The 21,414-nt window shown below is 38.4% G+C and overlaps 1 protein-coding gene across 4 annotated transcripts in view; it reads left to right on the top strand.

Annotated features, from left to right (window-relative positions):
* The window catches only part of VPS41 (VPS41 subunit of HOPS complex), a 112,278-nt gene that overhangs the window by 46,926 nt on the left and 43,938 nt on the right, over positions 1-21,414 (top strand). For all 4 annotated transcript variants that reach the window (XM_063325581.1, XM_063325583.1, XM_063325582.1 and 1 more), the window contains 5 exons: positions 2,120-2,182; positions 3,344-3,409; positions 12,949-13,068; positions 16,245-16,391; positions 17,599-17,665. In XM_063325581.1, the coding sequence (XP_063181651.1) occupies positions 2,120-2,182; positions 3,344-3,409; positions 12,949-13,068; positions 16,245-16,391; positions 17,599-17,665 (463 nt within the window). The remainder of the gene's footprint in view (positions 1-2,119; positions 2,183-3,343; positions 3,410-12,948; positions 13,069-16,244; positions 16,392-17,598; positions 17,666-21,414) is intronic.

The following is a 21,414-nucleotide window of genomic DNA, read 5'->3' as shown; positions in this document are numbered from 1 at the left end:
AATTTGCAGTGTTGTGTTTTAACTCCCATCTATTCTTTTTCTTCCTCCTTTCTTCTCTCTGTCTTATTTTCTCTTTCCTCCATTTCTTATCTGGTTTAGTCTGTTGCATTGGTTATGCTGTGCCAACAGATGAAAACAGAAACCCAGAAAACAAAATCCTCTAGACATCAGCCCGAAGGTTTTCTAGGCTTACAGCCAGGCCCAACTCAAATGCAACCCTTTGGTTGCCGTACATAATCACAGCTTTGCGATACATCTCACTGTCTCCAAATATTGATTTTTCCAATCCTTTGGAGCAGTAGCTCAGCCCTGCACAGTGCATGCAGCAGTATTTTTAAAGCGTGTTGTTAGAGGCAGTATATTCGCTAATGAGTAATGGACAGAGCTGATAATGCTGCTTAGGAGATGTATCCAGGAGACAAGCTTGAAAGGGAGATGAGGTAGTTTGAGATGTTTTTAACTTCACTGAGACTGCTGAACTTTGAGCCACTCTGAGGATGGCTTAGTTCCTCGCTGATGGCTTAGTTCCTCTTGTAGTTTACCTGAAGTCTAATTTTTTTACTGTCTCCTTGACTGTCTGCAGGAATTTGGGGGGTTCTTGTCCTCTGAACTGATCTTTTTAGAGCCATTAAGCCTCACTTTTTGTGGCCTATTACTGGTATTTAGTGGCTTTCTGCAGATCTTCGTCAAGTGGTTTTTTTTTTTGTTTTTTGTTACTATTATTTTTTGGTTTCCCCCCTGAAAGAATCAAAATGGAGATGGGAAGAGAGGAAAAAAATAAATTTAAAAGATCTCTTAAATCCTTGAGTCCAACTTGTTGAACATGCAAAGCAGAATTACTTAAGGGATTACCTTTTCCAGAAAATAGGGATGAATGACTAAATCTGTCTGAGAACATTCTAAAGTGGATTTGCTGTCAGATACGGTTTTTCGATGATTGCTCCATGGGTGTCCATCCATGCTGAGCTGATGTTGTTCTAACAGCTTCTGGTAGTGGGTGGAAACCTCTTAAAGTCATAATGAAAAAGCAAACCAGTTATTATTCTTTGTGGAAATCATAATTATTAAATCAATTGCTAATTCCTAGCTGTAAGTCTTCACCCCCATTTTACTCCTAAGTTCTGCAGGAACTGAGTTCTCAACTGTCTCATCTGAGAATTGGGGAGGGGAATGTTGCATGTTGGATGAAGAGACATGAGCCCAAAAGAGGGCTGTACTTACAAAAAGCTTGAGAGACCCTATTCCATACTCATAGCATCTAAGTCTAATAATATTTCTTAACACTTGAAACCTCTGTACCTGTTCTATAAGTAAAAGGAAGAAAATATTTAAAAATCTGTTAATTCTCTTGACAGTAGAAACATACTTTCGGGGTTTGGATTTTGGTTTTTGGTTGGTTTTTTTTTTGATGTTGAGGCTTCTTCAGATGGATTAATTCTGATAGATATTCTGATGACCTATAGTTACAACTTCAGTGCTAACTATTAAATGCACTGAGACATCAACATAGATGAGAAGGGAGGAATCTTCGGAGAAAGACATTTCCAGTGGCGATAGACTAAAACAAAATAGCACTGAATGCACTTGGGAGGAGGAAAGGATGCCAAGAAACACATGGGACTTGGTTTTCAGGCTGGTTTTGCTTTATTGGCACAAATTTCTTTTTTCTTGTGTAAGCCCTGTATTGCTTGGAGGGGAAAAATCCTACAGTTCTTTCTCAGAAAGGAAGAGATTTTAATTTATCTTCCCCTGAATGTTATTATGTTGCTTTTACCTTACTTAGATCAGTATCTGTTAAACAGATTTGATCACCCTAAAGCAAAAGGAACTTGTAGGTTTTTGCTTTGTTTGTAACAAAAAAACAAAAAAAAAAAAGAAAGAAAAAGATTCAAATAAGTACTTTTGCACTGCTGCAAGTATTTAGAGATATGCCATAATAGAAGCCCAAGATGTCCCAATTAATTATGAATTTTTAAATATTACTTTTTTTTTCTTTAGGAAAAAAGATGTAACTGTTAGCATTCAAATTAATCTTCTAGTTGTTAGTGATTTACATTCACCTTTAATTGTCAAGTGGTTATTAGGTAAATATTTTTGGTTTTATTATATACTTCTTTAGGTGCAGGTGTTTGGATTGTATTCGGCGGAAGAGTTTCATGAAACGTTTGACTGCCCTATTAAAGTAAGTGCTTGTTTTAATCTTTAGCAATTGTGGTGGTGTTGTCTTTAATACCAGAAAGGTCACATTGAATCTAAATGAGAGAGAGGAATACCGCTTCCTTGTAATATTATTCGAGTCACTAGACAATAGTTATCTATCTCAATATAAAAGCTTTTGATCTGGTTAGGCAGGAAGAAAGCCGATTTTGGTTTTGTAAGAAGTATTAGTGAGTTTTCAAATACAAAAGGCAACGCGAAAGAGAAATTGTCCTGTTTCAGCTGTTACCTGTCTCAATGCATTTCTTTCTTTGTAGATCGTGTGATACAAATTCTGAGGGTTCTGCTGACTGTGAGATCAATATTTTGCAACCAATTCATATCCGTTAAACCTACCTCGGCATAAGGCAATGGGTGGTGGTGCTGATGTACCCTGTCTGAAGGGAAAACTTCAGTTATACTCTGCTTGAGACCCATGTGGCTGCCTGGCCTTTGAAAAACCGCCTCTACTAGGCGTATGGGAAGATCTAGGGTATTTTAACAAGAAATGTTTCTTGCAGCAGGAAAGGTGGTGGGGGCAAATAATTGCATTTTGCTGCTTGGGGTTTTCCATGTCGCAGCTGCTCTTGGGGGCGAAAAAAGGAATGAGGTCATTAAGTTTTCGCACACATTGGATGCGACTCACTTGCCTCTTAGGGCCTTACTGCTCTTACAGCTGGATCTCCCACACTTGACTTGTAACACATAGGGCAAAGAGGCTGTTTAAGGTACATTGATGCTACACGAGGTTTTCCTGTGACGGGGCTGAGGTGTGCGTGCCCTCTAGGCAGGGCCCAAACAAGACTTAAGTGGGGTAACCCTTTCTCGCAGCAGTCCTATGCTGCACAGTCCTAATTCTGCTGCCTGCTGTGCAAAAAAAGTAGTCGTTCGATGTAACGTGGGCCTCAGTGTCAGGTGGGTGACTTGTCACATGCCATATAATATGGATAATTTTTTCTAGGAAAAACAGAGATGTCTGAAACAACTAAACTGTACTTCAGAGAAAGAACCTGGCTGTAATACTTGATATTTGGCAAACGGTTATCTAGTTTAAAAAGTGATGTGGTGCTCCTTGTAAACTCTTATTTAAGCCACAATTGTGTCTCTTTTTTCTTTTTCTTTTTCCCTTCTTTCCCCTCCCCTTCAGATTGTTGCTGTTCATCCTCATTTTGTAAGATCCCACTTCAAGCAATTTGTAACAGGAGGGAAAAAGGTAAGCAATCATAGTGCAATGAACTTAGGCTATCTTTAAACAGCTTTTAAAAATAGCGCAGAAGGCTGTGAATGTGATTTTTAACACCTAGAGAAAAAAAGCTGCTTTTTCCTTCTCTTTATGCATTGTATTGCAAAACATTCTTTCTTAATTAAGACTGATTCCAGGGGGAGAAGTGCACTTTTAATGTTAGAAATGTGTTGCAACAAGTTGAGTTTCAGAGTCGAAATACTTTTCTCCATGTAGTCATTTGAATTTCGTAAGCCACATATTCTCCATTCATTTTAATTTGTTGAAGTGGGAGCAGACGTTAGACCTTAATACTGATCTTTTACAATGCATGTTCATCTTGGTCTTTGAGATTTTTCTTTTGATTTACTTGTGGGTGATTTTTTTTGTTTCATTTTTTTCGTTTTCTTTTTAAAGTAAACAAACACAGGTATCTTCATCAGTTATTGTTCGTTGTGTGGGGGTTTTGGGGTTTTTTTTTCTTTGTTTTGAAAGTAATTCAGGGGAGCTCTTGGTAGAGTAGAGCTCCCACTTTTTTAAGTATTTGTATCTGTGTGAAGTCTTCTACTTGGGGCAGTTGTTATCTTAAATGTGCATTAGGTGTCTTATTGGTGTAGGGTGCAATTCCGCCTTCCAGATTACAGCTGTTTCCAGGTCCTACGTGTATCTTCTATCACATTGCATATTTTCAGTCAAAACAGGAAAAGTTTGATTTTTAACAGTTTCTTGAATTCATGGAATTTTCCTGTTGACTTCTCTTATGACTTAAGGATGAACCATCCTCACTTATAGATGCATCAAACCGAATACTACGGCTTTCCCTTACCAACATGTAAGAAATACAGACTTCTAGTGCTGAATACAACTTAATTTTCATTAACAGTTCAATATGTTTCAAAGCATAGCGGTGTTTTATTTCGCTTTTTAAGTGGCGTGTAGGCTTGACAGCTTTTGCTGGCTGGTCGGAGTTGGTGTTGTCCTTAAAATAATGCACAGTCAGTGTATGTCTTTGTCAGCCACCAGTTTGTGAAGCTTTTTAGTGCTGATAAAAGGGGTATGGAAAGAGTGAAGCAGGGAATTAATAGAACAGAGTACCGTCAGGTGGTAAAAGAGCTTGCATTCACCTGATGCCGAACAGAAAAAAACATCAGGGAGTTAACACATTCTCTTTGGTTATCTTTGATTACTTGACAGGTTGTTTTATATTCTGTCCTCTGGGGAATGGTATACTCGTTCTTAATGCATTCATTTTTTGCTGAGGAACTTTTCTCTTCAGGAAAACTTTAATTGACATCTTAACATAAGGTATTTAGCATTGAAATAAATGTCCCTCGACACCTGTAATTTGATTTTATTGATACATAAAACCAACAAATAAAACCTCTTATCCTTGTGGTAGAAGCCCTTCCCCTTTTCTTCTCTCCTCCAAAAGGAGCTCGTGTGCTCGTATGAAGGCAACAATAAAATGCTCTGTGAAAATTCAGAAAGTTAAATTCCGCCTACTTATTTAGCAAAGAATATTTTTGTTCTTTTTCTGAAAAGAAAAGGGCCTTGAAAAACATCCCTGCTTTTTATTAACACCTCTCCTTAAGTGTAAAGTCGGAGGGCTGTATGGGGGCAGCAGGCAACGGGGAGTTGGTCCACAAGAGTGAGGAGAAGCAGGCTGAAGCATCGGACCTCGCATCTCTCTCCCTGTGTCTGGAGGTTGCTCCAGGAGCTCTGGGTGAGCTCCTTTGGGGAGTGGGACGGGACCTCCTGTAGCTCCTGAGCTCTCTGCGCTTCTAGCTTTTGCAGGGACAACAGCGACCTCATAGCTGATAGCTGGCAGTGGTGGGGAGGCATGCTGCCTGTCTTCCCCAACCACACCAAGGCAGGGACAGCAATAAGGATGGAGGTAAGGCTATCCTCATTTTGGATTAAGTTTAAGAGAAAAGCTTTGCTTATGGCCCTCAGGCTATGCTCCTTGCCTAAGCTGCATTCAAAAACATAGTGTGAAGTGTGTGAACTCTTTGCCCAAAGGGTTTTGGGGTCTGCCTTTGTTTTTTGTTGTTCTGGGAGGTGGTGACATAATGTACATTAGCATTTTAAATGTTTGGGTTTCTTTTAATTGTTCATTAAGGTAACAGACAAAAGGACCCAGAAAGAAATCCGGGTCGCTTCTTCAAACCCCTTTAGTTGCATTGTGAACATTGTTGTCTCAGAATATGAGAAGATGTTCTTGATTTCCCACCTGCATTTCATGCTGATTTTGGTTTACAGTGAACAAAATAAAGAAGCCAAGCCACACATGCACACAGGAAGCAATAACTTGCCCCCCTGACCTCAACACTCTGTTTTGTCTCATCTCAAAAAAACAATTTAAGATCGGCTTAAATTTATTAATTTTATACCCAAGCATCTGCCTCAGTATGATCCTTAATGAATGGGGTAGGGGGGCTATAACTGTAAATTACCACCTCCTTAATTTTTTGAGAATATGCAGTTCTTCAGAACAATATAAAATGTATAAAAAATACACTTTTCCATTCGAAGATCCACTGCAGAGCATTCTGCAAATGTTCTAGGTGAGCAACAATCTCTTTTAAAAAAAACAATGTAGAGAGTGGGGAAAAAGCTAAGTGATGTGTTTCAGGGATGTGCTGTGCAGATCCTCGGTTCCTAACACAGGTGGATGTTTGGAACTTGGGTGAATAGTTTTGTGATGCTGAGATTTGCCATGTCTTAGAAGCTCAGCCTAACCTAAAGCTGACTTAAGAGCAGTGCTCCCTGTTTATACAGTTGCTTAACTAGGCATGTGCTAGAGGCTTTTATGAGTGTTTTTTCTCTAAGTTGTATTATGAACTAATTAGCCAATTAAAATTCTTTGCTTACTGAAGTACTAGTTTTTAAAAGTAAAGAACTTTCATTAAGCTTGGGGATAATAGCATTGCCTTTTATTTTGGTATGGAAAAGCTTTTTTGCATCCCCTTTTTTTTCAATGAATGAATGTTATGTGTGCCTAGAAACAAGGCGGGTACTGTGGAAACATTGACACAATCACAGCGAGAAGCAATAGGTGCCATGCTAAATAGAGGTGCTTCCCTGCTCCCCTCTCCCTTATCTCAGCAATTAACTACAGCACCATTGTGATGACTTGGCAGATGATGGTCACCCTGAAATAATAATACCGTATATTGTAAATAACAGGGCATTCCTCCAGAGCAGACAGTAGAGCTTGAAAGCAAGGCAAAAGACAAATATTGTGCTATTGAAGGCCGTAACCTTCTACCTTTTAAAACAGGGTCTAATCTTAAAAAATAACAGGGTAAAAGCCAACTAAATGAGGGTGGTAAAGCTGAAAACAAGGTGTTCTTTATTTAACTGTTAGAGTGCTGGTCTTTCCCAACACATCAGCTAAATGAACGTTATTACAAAGTCCAAGTGTCCATTATATCCAGAGGGTTAAAGAAGCAGAACTGACAAAGGGAGAAGACAGAAGGATATTTCAGTTCCAAAGTCAAGTTATCAGCTGCTCCATCTTATGTAAAGATAACTTAGGAGAGAGCAGGACAACTTGAGGTTTCTTTCTTGGCAGAAGCATTGATGAGACTCCTTATTTCATGTTTTGACTAACATCAATAACAAGTCATAAAGTTTTTTTGTGGTAAAATTCCTAGGAGAGTGAATCCTCTGGAGTCACTCTGATGAATGTGTACTAATGAAGTTTTTTGGAGGTGTTCTGTACCCAGCATGGTAGTGGGGACCCAGCACGATTAACCAAATTAAGTCTGAAGCCAGTATGGAAGAGAATATTCAGTATCTTAAAGGATCCTGGAAGAGAATATTCAGTATCTTAAAGGATCTGGCCTTCTCGTTTTCCTAGGATATGCATTTTGTATAATAAGTGTTATTTGAGTATCCAATCTGAACCATTTTAGGGGCTAGGGAACCAAGATAAAACTGAAAATTTACCCTGTGACTGTCAGCAGTCACATCTTTATATCTGTCTGGGTCCATATCTATGTAATATATTTATATAATATATATATATGGTGGAAATAGATATGAAAACATATTTTTGATGGGGTCTGTATTTCTTTTGCTGGAGAAGATATGCTATAAGAACTAGTTTTCAAATGTAGATGTGTCCGAACATATTTGACCCGTTTATCCTCCCAGAATTAGCATCTGAGCATATCAATGCCCATGCTTAAACATTACTCTCTTTTCTTCATCTGTTATAAAAGCAGAAAGGATTTAGTGTTACTTGGGGCAAATTTTTCACTATTAAAAAAAAAATAAAAGATTTAAAATACTATTTCAATGTTAGAATCCTGGACTGGACCCCCAGTGTCTGCTGCCTGAGACGTGAAACAAGACGATCTAAATTCCTTTCCACTCCGGGTGGAACAATGTCATATACAGAGAAAGGCTAGCGATTGCAAACAATGCACAAGCGGGAAGAGAAATAGCGTGCTTGGGGATCTGCAGCTCCTGTTACAAGCAGTGGAATTTGTATGTTAAAGTCAAGCCTGCCAGGGAATGTCACAGATTTTTATTTTTTTTTAATTGTCTGCTTTTTAGTGTCAGCAGATGCACTTTCCTTTGTGAGTAAGTAGATGACCTTTACCTCTGAACCCTATGATATGTACTTCATAATAACTGGTTGGACTACTTTGACAAATTATTAAATTGTCAGGATGCTGTTTGCAGCACAGTCCATTTTTAGAAAGCAGATAGTCAGCTGTTTGGCATTATGTTGGGTAGAAGAGCACCAGACAAGAAAGGCAGATTGCTTTGTAAGCTATATAACGTCAGTCAGTAAATACTCAAAGGTCTGGTTTAAGTGAGGAAAGAGTAAATACTATGGCAATTTCTGTCCATGCGTTGGATAATTTACCATAAGCAGGAAACAAACTATAGCAGCAAGGAAGCCACAATGATACGGGTCTGTGATTTGCATGCCGCGATGTATAATGCCCGGATGTATCCCGTATTATTGAGCAGATGAGACTTTGATATCTAGTGATGTGCTCCTTGCTTAATAGGAAGATTATTTGGCTTACATTTCTTTTTTTTTATCATTATTTGGATGTGCATTTCTTCTTTATTGTGAAAACCAAAAAATTCTCCTTGTGCTGTAACAAACAAATTTGTTTTGTGTAAAGAAAGAATGGACCATAGTCCTGTGTGCGTGTAATCTATAGTCATGTGTTTTGCAAACGTCTGCGTAGAAAACTTTTTTCATTGCCTGAGGTGGCAAGCAAAGAGGATCTAAATATATGAAATGTGTGAGAGCTTGTGTCTCTGCCTGCAAGGCTGCAGGACTGGCTTTCCAAGGTGTTAATTCTGTAGCTCTTTGTGAACAGCTGGAATCTAGCAGTTGAGTTATTAAAAAATACAGCCTAATAAAAGTCCTATGGCATTTGTTTGTATTAAGTGTCTCAAAATTTCTAACTTCTCTGTCCATGAACAGGAGCAGCAGCTCCTGTTCTGTGTCTCACCGTTGCCATCGCTTCCCTCCCAATGCTGCTGTTGTCTGCCACTGCCTCTTTGCTTGATTTCCCTCGACTGCACCTCCTGCCCTCCCCTCCATCCACACCCCAGCTCCTTAGACAACCGCGTTTTGTGGCGATATTTTGAAGACTCATCTTCAGTTGAAAACTTGAGGCTTACATTATTCTCTGCCTCGTTTGAGCTCATCCAGTCCATCGCTGTTCCAAACAGAAGTGATAATTTTTTATTGTTGCTATATATTTTCCTAGGGATGCACGATTAAACAGTAAGTCTTCATGTGGCATGCTGTTCTGTGTTACTCTCGGATATCTGTTAATCTTGGCTGTGCCTGTAAGTGTTGGTTTTACGCTGAAAACAATAAATATCTATAGTGATCACTTGAAAGTGTGGCAGTAGCATTTTAGGTTTTTGTGATCTTGCCTGGCTGAGGGGAGAGCTGGTGACATAGGTGCAAAAAAACAGAACCAATGCCACAGGTAGGCACATCTTCACACTCAGGTAAACAAAGAACAGCACAAGGAAAATATAGGGAATGTTTTCTTAATTCTTATTTTGTGAAATAAAAGCTAATCAACAGTCCTGCGATAGGGAAGGGAAGGGTGGCTTTTCAGTTATGAATTGAAGTTTCAGCCTTTTCCTTCTGTGAAACTCCTCCAGACCTTTACAGAGAAGGTGTTGTGTTCAAACAAAGTAATGATGCTGTGCATAGTGCTTCAGTGAAAGTGTGTTTCCTCTGAATCTTTTCACTGTGTGAGAACAGACATCTTTTATTTCAGTGTTTTGAAGGTGGTATTTGGTACTGGGATTAAATTGAATTGAATTACTTCCCCATGTTGATACCACCAAAGCTGCAATCATTGGCCTCTTTTTTCAGAGGATTGAGAATTCCTGTACATAGTTTAAAGACTGGGATTACATGTAATTAGTGTTAATGCTAATTGCATGAGAGGCTCCATTAAATCCAAGCACTAGTCTACTCTCTTTAGCAAATGCACTCTAAAGTAGAATTTTGAGCTCTTTTTGGAGGTGGTTAATCTCTTGTTAGTGAAATATACAGAATGATGTATTCACTAATCAGAGAGAATTATATGCACTTGTTTTTAAAACCGAAAAAGTGTCCTGCATCATCCTCTTGTTTCATGCATTTCAGTGTGTCATTTTTTCTTAATGATCCAGTGGACAAGCGTAAGCAGTTAAGAAGACTTGCAAAATAGTAAGTAGTGAACTATCAGAAGATTGCCATGAAGGAGTGTAGGTGGGGATCCTTGAAGTCAAAGTTTATTTTATTTTATTTTATTTTATTTTATTTTATTTTATTTTATTTTATTTTATTTTATTTTATTTTACCTATATTATCATGGTGCGGTACATGCAAGAGATGCTGGAAGCGTGTTCTAAGCACTACTGTATTGTAACAAAGGACTAGAAAGATTTACCAGAGCAAATCAAAAAAGGGGAAAATATAAACTGTATTGCAGAGAATGCAAGAAAGTGGTTTTTGTGGCTGATGTTGAAATATAAGTACTGTGAATGCTGACTGCCAAAATATGGGATTTATGGGAAATAAAGTCCTAAAATATTTTTCCCCTACCAAAAAGAGAAGGAGGTGGTAGCAGGAACCCCTCCAGAAATGGTGGATTTTTGTTATGTGTCTGCCTTCCCTTGAAGTTTTAAATGGCTTTCTGGTGCAATAAACATTTCAATGTGAAGATAGAAAGGAAGACTAAGAAATAAATTAGGCTGCTTATTTTGAGAGCGATGCATTCAGTGGATAGCAGTTACAAAACACATAGCAAACTTCTGGGTTCAGTAACTGTTTCCAGGTGTCATGTTGCTGGAAGAAAGAATAATCACATTATGTATATCAATAAAAGGCAGGTAATTGCATTGTAGATGAATTAGTAAAGCACGTTTTGAGATTAAATATTTTTTTTGAAGCCACAGTGTTGAGTGTCCTTTGGCTTCAGCGTTGGACCTATTGCACTTGCTGATATGAAACAGGGAATTCTGGGTGCTGCAGTGATTCAGATTCACTTTCCATCTTTATTACAGGCAATATCAGACTATTGTCTTCTACTGCCTTAGTCTGAGAATTTAATTAAGCATGTGCTTAGAATTGAGCATAGACTGAAGGAGGATTTTTTTTATTTTCTTTTCTCCTCACCAGTTCTTTCTCAGGTCATTTATTTTATTTGCAGTTTCTTATTCGGAGAGTCATGAAAAAGCATGATGTTTACAAACCATGAATAGTAACAAAATAGCTGCAAAGTGTTATTCCAAGCTCACTCTGGATCTTGTGTGTTTAATAAGCTTCAATCACAATTCAGTCACAAGCAGAAAAGATTCAAAGTTCAGTTAATACAATTGACATCAGCCAGTTTTAACCTTTCACATCATCCCCATCAGTTTTCACAGCCTTGTCTAGTACGTCCAGATGAAAATACTATGTATTTTGCTGCTGTCTTTATTGGACAGTACTGAAAGAAGCATCCTAGTGACAGTTCTTTCGCCGTTAAGCTTCTCCTTAGGAGTTTGTGAACTTGGAAAACGGTAATTTTCAAGTCTGGATCAGCACAGCACTTGGTTTTTAGTGCCATCCTCAGCTTCTGAGTAGAGCAAATTAGTTTGAGCTGAGGGCTGCTCCTCTGTTTCACATCCACTAGAATTTCCTCTGTATGGCACTGTCTTATGAGCATAGATGTTAGCCCTGCTTTTAGTGTCTTGCCTCTGTTGCTGTGAAACAGCATATTCTGTAAGAGTTTTATTGAGTAGCCTTTTCGTAGGTGGAAAAAAAACCCAACTAGATTGTCTAAAAGGCGTCCCTTCATGTGAGCTGTGTGAAGGACACAGAGTCATTTTGGGTGGGATTAAAGTGGCAAGATATGCTTCAGCGAGAAGTTTGATGTCTGCAGCACACCTCATGCAAAAGTTTCTGATGGGCTGCCCTAGATAGTGACCGCTTTAAACTTTTGGAGAAAATACTTGTCTTCTGGTGCCATCTTGTGGCTTTAGGAGAGAGAGGCAGTCTGTGTAATTGGCGTTAAAAATCCCTTATTTTGTTAAAAGATGTTGTTTTAAACAAGTAGTGTCTTATCATTTGACATATTTATGCAAATGTGGGTGGTGGGAAACCGTGTATAAAAAAGCATGTACAGCTGGATCTTAGATAGGAAATATTAGCAACATTGGTATTTGGTTTAAGTTTTAGCATGGTAAAAGTCCTTGCAGGTGGCAATTTTACACCTCTTAATGGTCATTGTGCACATTATGCATTAAACCATACAGGAACGCATAAAAGAGCTGGACTGTCTGCATGTAGCTAGGTTTTCTTCATTGATTCAAAGCAGTTGTGACATCTCTTACGCACATTTAGGTATTTTAAAATACCTTCCTTACTTGCAAAGCCTGGGATTGCCCATCACAGAATTTTTGCGATCAACACCGCTTGTTGTACAGTGCAGTTCGCACGTGTGGGACTAACACACAGCATCTCTAGAGCCCTATTGAAGGCTGTGTAGTTCCAGATGGGGCCAAGCAAAAGGCCAAAGACTTGGGCATCTTCGATAACTTTCTTTGACTACACCAGGTCTAGGGGACACTTTTCCTATCTCCTGTTTTTTGGAGGGAAGAAGGAGCCTATCACCAGATCATTGGATAACTGTGAGGCGGCCTGGTTTCTTTATTAGCTTTCTGAAGTGTTGTCAGTAGTGCTGTAGGCTTAGGTTCTCAAATGCCTTAATTTCTTTATCCTTAAAATGGAAATAATTATACTTACCGTTCTTTGGAGGAACTTGTTCAAAGGCCTGCTTTATTAGTATTATTATTAAAGTAACTTGAATTCGGTAGTATACAAGATTCTCAATGTGTATCTACTATATGAAAATATTTGATTGTATTTGCTTTTGTTTTGTAATTGGTGTGTATTTTTCATTGCCCTTGAATTCAAGCGGAGTAAGGGATAATGAAGCAAAAAAATACTTCCCGTGTTTACATACAAACTGTGTCACAGAAATACTTCTTTTTGTACTTGATAGTTGCTGTTATATGAAAGAGGCTGGATGAATAGATGGAAGCCTTCAGTTTTACACGAAGGGGAAGGAAATATAAGAAATGTAAAGTGGAGAGGACACTTAATTGCTTGGGCCAATAATATGGTAAGTATTTGTCACCTCTGTTAAATGAACAAAAATACTGCTGTGTTACACTGGTATTTGAAATGTTTCGGTGTTAATTGCATTAATTATTGCATTAATTAAAATATTCCATTGAAAAATGGTACATTTGAGGAATGGAGTATAAAGGGCATTGAAGGATAGTGTTTTAGATCCCGTTTCTTCATAGACATTTCTTCTGGTGTTTCCTGCTGGCTAGTCAGTGTTGTCCATATGATTGCCACTTCTGAAGAAACTAAGAAAAGTAGCTCTTCATGCCGCTGTTGGGGGTGGTCACTACTGTACACTATTGTATAGCAGAGATTTGACCAGTGCAATTTATTGAAGCAGACTGTCTAAGGAAGGAATACCAATGTAACTCTTCTTTATATAAAGATAGAACATCACCACGCCCTGCCACCTCACCCCTCCAAAACCCCCAAACCTGTCTGGATTTTGTAATTTGTACTGACGTGGCATTATCGTATGCACTTCTAACGTTGCAGATTATAAAAAAAATGATAGTAATAATTTCTTATTTTGGAGGGCACTAGAAAAGGCAAGACTTAGGAGAAAATAGGCCCGTTTTGCTCTAAGTGTAATTCATATTTTAAAGGGAACCATTGTGTTCATGCTGAGTGTTGCATTTCACCTATCACTGTGTATCTAATTGATGGGTCAAGGTCTGTGTTTTAAAGCTCAGCAGTGAAGGATATGTTTTTAAGTGTGTATCATGTCTAAATTCCAAAGTCTTATTTTAAAATGTGGTGAAAGTACTTCTGAAACACTAGGTCTTCTCCTTGTATTGTTTTTCCTTCCTGAAGGGAAGCATTTATTAAAATATTTTAAAGCCATTGTTCTTTTATTCCTTTCAAAACCAGTTTGATATGAAATTGTTAGAGGCGGACTTTTGTTTATTTGCTCCCCTTTAATAACTGCATTAGAATTGAAACTTCAGTGAGTGCTTGATCGTCATAACATTAGCTCTTTTGAAGGTTTTGTTCTTTTCAGAGCCATACAATTAAAATATATATTCTAGGTGAATCTGCTGGGAATAGATAGGACAGTTGAGGAGAGCTATCCCTAGAGATGATGTGCCACATCAGAACACAGAATACTAATAAAATGTTGAGAGCCATCTGTCAGAGACAAAAAGCCATGGTCAGAGCCTATCTTTCAATGAAAAATGAAATGACATTTGCCCTCCAAAAGATTAATATATTTGGTTATTGGCCTTTCCCTTCCCCCTTTACCTTTTTAAAAATTTCTCCATCCTCTAGCAAGGTTTTGTGTCCCTTTTCTTTTTTTCTTTCAAAGTCAGAGAAAATCTTTTATAGCCTTGCTTCTTACAGTTTCTGCGTGGCCACCTAGTTTTTATTTTCTTGTGCCCCCCTCCCCCTTTTTTTTTTTTTTTGGCACACTGTGTGTGATCTCGTTAGACGTTGGATGTTCTGATATGGGCTCCAGGTTATTCAGGCGAGGTTTAATTCTGCTTGTCAGATGCTCGGGTAACCTGTGTTTGCTGCTATGCCCTCTTCTCCTTCCTCTGTGGGACAGAGTGTAAATTTTACAAGCTGAGACACCTGAGGACTGAATCCTTAGAGGCGTTAGGCTGCCTGACTCCCATTTGAGCAGGTTTTAGGCTCTTTCATGATAGGAAGTTGACTGTGGAAGTTCCTGTCGGTTCATGATGCAAATGGCATACTTTTAACTATAGAGGATCCTATGCTATTGGTTTGAAAGGAACTTTAAACTTAAGCAGTCTGTCCCATATAGGATTTGCTGCTTTGTAGAAAAACAGAAGGTGTGATATGGGTCACTTTTATCTGAAAATCATCCTGGAAGACAAAGTGGTAAGATTAATAAAAGACAACTTTATTAAAATGCAGTTCAAGCAAGATGGCAGATTTTATCAGATGAGCTTAGAAAACACAAAGCATAAGCTCCCTGTTTATGTTACCCAGAAATCTGGGCTCTGTAAGTCACAGATGCTGTGCTTTTTCTGAAACACTGATGACTGTTAACCTAAGAGATGCCAATAGGAATGTGTTCCACACTCACAGTTCTTCAGTGACAAAGATCATTGAAAAAAAAAACGCGGCCCAGCCCCATACCACTTACTGATCCTTGTGATTTAAAAAAAAAAAAAAAAAAAAAAAAGGGGAGGGGGGAAACCTGGCTTTGACTAACAAACAGTTGACTCTGTACAGCTGGGGACATAGAAACTCGCAGTGGGGGGGAACAGAAACAGGCAGGGGAATCTTTTAAATCAGTTTTGTCACTAGAAAAATCCTAACATGGAATGGCATCCTGGACGCTGACCTTTCAAGGTCCCTTCCATCCCCTTTTCTGTGATCATGAGAGTTGTTTTTTCTGCTCACTGAGCTTAAAGATATTATCTCCTGAAATGCTTTGTTTTATTTTGGGGGCTTTTGTTTTTAAATCAGTAAGAACAAGTCATTACTTAACATGAAATTAATCTCCATTTTGCTATTGTAAAGGTTATAGCTCACCTTTTCTAAATGGCATGGAAAAATCTGATTAATGGCCCTTTTGGTTTTTTTTTTTTCTCTCTTTCAAATGACTTTAATCTTCCTTTCTTTAAACTTTTTGTTCTGTTAGTTTAAGAGATTTCCTGAGAAGGCAGTGAGAAATTTCAGCATACAGAACCAAGCATCATTTAAATATGCTTGCTTTTCTGTTTTAATGTAAGAACTGAAATGCGTTTCTGGAGAAGTACAGAGTGGCCTCATTTATCTTAATGAGCTGTTGCTTCACATCTTTTCTTTTTCCAAGGTGGAAATTTCAGTTTCTCTACAGAGGCTGTTGTGGAAGAGCTGCGATTTTTTTCATTTCTCCAGTAGTAGCATCAGCCCAAAAAGCTGAACTGGCTCATGATTACAGTTGCTAGTCTGTCACTCATTCACTTATTGTAACTTTTCATTTGGCATGTGAATTTAAAATACCTAACTTACTCCAGTCCCTTCGGTCTTTCTGACACCTCCTGGGTTAGATGGATCTTTGTATCAACAGCTTTTTCTGTCGGCACGCTCTGCCCTACCTACCCTGAAACTTATGCCATAAGCCGCTATGACTGCCTTAGTGTACAAAATAATACAGGATGTGGTGCGTAGGAGTTTGTCATACTGAATAAAGTTCTTTTATATTTAAACTTCCAGGGTGTGAAGATACTTGACATGATCTCCAAGCAAAGAATTACCAATGTGCCTCGAGATGACATAAGCCTTCGCCCAGATATGTATCCCTGCAGCCTTTGCTGGAAGGATAATTTAACGCTGATTATTGGCTGGGGAAATTCAGTAAAGGTGCAATTACCTGTCTTTGTAATAAATGCTTGCTGTTATCACAGACAAACAGAGGATTATTTCTGAAAAGCAAAGACAATCGAAAAAAATAGAATTTGGTTTGACTACAGTGTGCAGAACTCCTGCTGCCATAGAAATGTCATTGGACTGACCCTCATGAGGAGGAGGAGTGATAGACACCCAGCGGTCAGATAGATCTCCGTGTGGGAGCACACAGCGAATGTAATCCTCAGGGACACTTCTCCTCTGTGCCTTGGAGAGATTTCCTCTTTTGAAAGCTTTTAGTGGGCTGTTGAATACATTTCTTTTGATTAGCATTAAGGAAGAACAACTTACCATGAGGTAGTTTTGGAGGGGATTTTTTGGGGGGGCTGAGGAGGTTGTGTCTGCTGAAACAGCCACAAAATTTTGGTCAACCATGGGAAGAAAAAAAAAAAAAGGAATGGAGTGGGGGACAAGATGCCTGCAGTTTTGTTCTGCTTTCAGCAGGGAACCTGCATTTCAGACTTGTGCACTGCAGACTGACTATGATTTGCTCAGACCAGCACCTGACATGAGTTTGTTACAAGCCTGTTAGCTGTTTTCTAATAACAGACTGCTACATCACTGCACAGTGGGAAATTAAAAGTGTTCGGTAGGAGTAGATGGAAAGGGAGGGTAAAGTGAGGTAGGTGAAGCGTAAAAAGCTTTTGGAGCATTAAACTTAGAGTTTTACAAATGAGGAGGTTCGTTATAAGTTTGGCATCTGTCTTCCCCCTTGTATTGTGCGTGCTTAGCAAGATTTGGGTATTTGCATTTCTTGTATATATACATACTCTCCTCTTGTTATTGGGAGTTGGCAATAGCATATTCTTACTGAAATTGTAAAGTAATGAGATGCAAAGTGTGAGAAGATACCAAAACCAAACTCACGTATATGCTACTGGGAAGAAATCATAGTGGGCAGATGTTTTCAGATTTCTCTCGTGTGGTCCATCTTACTACTTCTCTCCCAGTGTATTTATAAGGCTGTGGACTACAGCTACAACTTTCCTGTCTGGTTTTCTTCTTCAGTGATGCATCGTCGCTGTTTTACAGCCTTTGTTTTTCAAAATACAGAAATCCATGTCCGAGAATGCCTCACTAAGAAAAGGAGTTTCTGGGAAAAGTTAGTAGCATTTCAGGAATTAGTTTGTTCATCATAATGATCCAACTCTCTGTTTCCTAGATTTGCTCAGTAAAAGAACGGCATGCCAGTGAAATGCGTGACCTTCCAAACCGCTATGTGGAAATAGGTATGATTGTACAAATGCGCTCTCTTTCAAAATCATATAAGCTTTAAAGGTCTGTTTTCACATTCTAGCCTGAAAAAGCTGTTACATTTCAGAGGCAACATGTAGTTGTAACATAAACGTCTCCTCATTTGTTGTTGATGAGGTTGTCCTAACGTCCTCCTGCATAGTTTTTTTTTTTTTTGTATTCGTAGAGAGTCTTAAGTTCTGTGATCATCTAAATTCAGAGATCCTTGTGTGAACGGTGGATGTCTTAACTTTCCCTTCACGCAGATTCCTCCAGACAACTTGGGTTTTTATCTTGGTTAAATTATGATCAGTGTAGTAGTAAGGAGGAAAATAAATGCTACTTGATTCCATTATGTGGTATTTGACTACACTGCTCATAACTTTTTTTTTTTTTAAGCATCTCTTCAGGATAGTACTAGAAAATTGATTTGAATTTCTTTTTGTTGCTTTTTTTGCTTCTGCGTTTTATGTTCTCCTTTGCTTTCTTATTTGTCTAGTTTAGGTGATGTGAATAAATTTCATTATTGATGATTAATGGAAAAGGTCTTGATAAAACATAGGTATTAAGTAAAGTGGAATTCAAAGGAAATTTGGAGGGGAAGAGGGCATGTAAACAAAAGTCACAACTGTCCCCAGAAGCTTCTTCTGGGGAGAGGAAGTATCTACGAAGAGATAGTACTGGGAAGATGAACAGGCAGGACTCTGCAGACCGGAGTGGACAACAGTTTGTAACCTTTGGTGCTTTCCGGTCTTGACTGTAATGACATGAGATTGTAGAGAAGAGGGTTCAAGCAAGATCGTCAGTCATGTCAGATTAGAATGGTACATGGCATAGGTGTATACTCCGCTTTCTGATTTCAGGAAAGAACATTTTAAAATCGTTTCTGAAAATCAACTAAGAGACTTGTTAAACTCTGTAGGAACTCTGGATACTTAGAGACAGTGGCATGCCTGACAGTTAACTGAGACCTGAGAGCTATTTGTTATTTAAGATTACATGATCCCAACAGAATAATTAACTGTGAAATTCTGGGATATTTAACAGAATTATGTCAAGGAGAAGTTTGGTCTTGAGTTTTAGCCTCAGATATTTTATATAATCTTTTCTGTACCTGTAAGTAGCTTTTAGAAAATAATTAAATGGGGTTGTTTACATAGTGACAAGTGAAAAGAGGCAACTTCTACTTCAGCTATAACGTGTCTACATGGAGGGAGATAGTCTTCTGTGACTGTATTGGAACTTCATTTAAAAAAAAAACCTGTCATCAAACTACTTAGGTGCAGACCTGAAAATCAGAGATATTTGGGGAAGTAACGTTTTCATCTTACAGTTTTTAGCCTGAAGTCTCTGTATTCTTGAGGACTAGCGTTTTATCTCACTTAACCTGTTAACGTGCTTGAGACTTTTTTTTCTGGTTTCAGGTCAAAGCACTGAAAGAGCTCTGCCAAATGCTGTCAGCAGCACTCATTGAAACGTGGGTATTAGATTTGGAGGGAAAGGAGAGAGAGAGATTATTTGTTCAAGTCTCAATATAAATTACAATAACTTTTGATGTAGTCACATAGAAGATCTTCTTGAGAGCTGTGTGTCATGCCACGGCATCTATTTCAATTTTATTTCAACTTTACTTTTCAAAGGCATAACTGGAAGGCCTGATGTTATTAGTGGGTAGACCAGCAACCAGTATAGTTTTATGCAAGACCGTTAATATCCTAAGTGGATGCATAAGCTGATATGCTTTCATAATGTAAGGAATTAATACAAGGCAAGCATATCCTTCAGTGGCAGGATAGCTGAATATCCTTCAGAAGTTTTGACTCATAACATCTTGGCAATATACTTATGGAATATTAAACCTATAACACAGTATACCTGTTGTCGTATTTAGCGGTGTGGGGTTTTTTATTTATTTTTTTTCTGCTCCTGCTTTTAAATTTTGCACCTGCAGTGAAAACCAGAAGTGGAGTAGGAGACTTCATACTTGCGTCTCTGCTCATCAGGGTAATAGATATGAAGTCTATGATAATACAGTGCTTTCTCATGCCTGAACAGTTTCAAATTTATGCTCTTTTAGAGCCATTCTGAGGGCCTCAAAGTTCCACAACAGTATCATAGTAAACTGTGATGGCATTAGTAGATCATAAATGTTTCTTCAGTGGTTTGCAGGACAGTGAATAGGAGAAAGAGCATTTCCTGCATTGTAAGTTAGCTACTTAGGATCCTGTGTAACAAGGTCCTCCTCATCTTTTGACACATAGCTATACTTACTCTGAGGCAGGAAATAAATACGATGCTAAACCAGATGGCCCACAATGCGGGAAAGTAACACCAATGAACTGTTCTGGCTGTTTTATTTCAAAGAAAATAATGCCGTGATTACCTGTAAGAGAAATTAGATGAATTACACAGGTGTTATGTGCTGAGATCTGCGTGGCATTGCTAATTTTATTTATGTGTTTCAGTATATTAATGGTGCTTTTCTTCAGTAATCTTTTCCATTGTCTCTGGTTGTATGTTACAGTTCATTGCCTCTGTGGGTCTTCATTCAGTGTTGAAGATAAACTCCAGTGAAATGTTTCTATTTAGGTTTAAATGTATGTTAGCTGAGCAGATCCTATCAGTTTAGGTCTGTCAGCTACCGCTGTGAAGTAGTGTATTGATTAGAAAGTATTGGTATTGAATTACAGGCTTAACATGGACTAAATGCTGTTGTGATCCTTCTTAAAGAGCGCTTGACCTCTGCGCTGGCTCCTGATGCGTGTAGAGAAGCTGTAATGCTGGACAACTTCTGGTCTGAACAGGGAACCCTTCCTCAACTGGAGCCCGCAAGAAGGCGGGTTGCTGAAGAACTAATTAGCACTTTGCAGTTAATACGATGCCTTTTCAAAGTGAAACGGGGCATCTAGTCTTCAGTGGCCTCGTCAAGTAGCTCAGGAGTTTATATACTTTTACAGAGTATATCTCCGACTGAGTTATTCAGGTTGTTGATGATAGTGGAAAATAGAGATTAAGACAGGAAGTCAGTAAAAGACTCGAAGTCAATTAGAAAATTCCTATCAATTTATTTTAGCCCAAATTTTATCTAAGGAATCTTACCTTAATTCCAGGTGCCAATCAGACAGCAGTGTTTCTTGAGCATTTGTCTGCCCTCTGCATTCCCCCAAATTCCCCACAAAGTGGAATTCTAGTTTAAAAATTACATGTTTTATGGATATGTTTTTAACAACGCATCTGTGTGCCTTCTGAGGGGAATCACATCTGTGTGTTTTGTGAAGGAATAGTTGTATAACTGTGTGGCAAGTTACCACCAAGGACTGAGATGGTACATTTTTATCCAAAAAAAACCCACATGGGAATATTTGTTTTTCGGTTTGTAAAGTGAGATACTGGGATATACCATACTGACATTTTTCTCTCTATATAGATGGAACTTAAAGTTTAATTCATGAATGTGATGGGCAGGAAATTAACTGTGACTAAATGTCTTCAACTTTATATGCTGATATATGCAAACATTTAATTGGAGCAAGTCCGCTACACTCTGAGAAGCAATTTGCCAAAAAAAAAAGAGGAAGAAAAACCAACCCCTTTACATAGCTGATTCCGCTTAGACTTTTGCACATCCTGTTTTGCCACAAGCCAAGCGGATCATTTATAAATTTCTTGATAAAATTAATCAAGACTATCAGACTCCTGAATGTTTTCCCTGTCGGTTGACAGAGTTTTCTTGGTTCAATATGTA

This window comes from Chroicocephalus ridibundus, chromosome 2, assembly GCF_963924245.1.
Source record: "Chroicocephalus ridibundus chromosome 2, bChrRid1.1, whole genome shotgun sequence".
NCBI lineage: Eukaryota > Metazoa > Chordata > Aves > Charadriiformes > Laridae > Chroicocephalus > Chroicocephalus ridibundus.
Note: the sequence above shows the minus strand (reverse complement) of the source record. Positions and strands in the feature narration are given on the sequence as shown.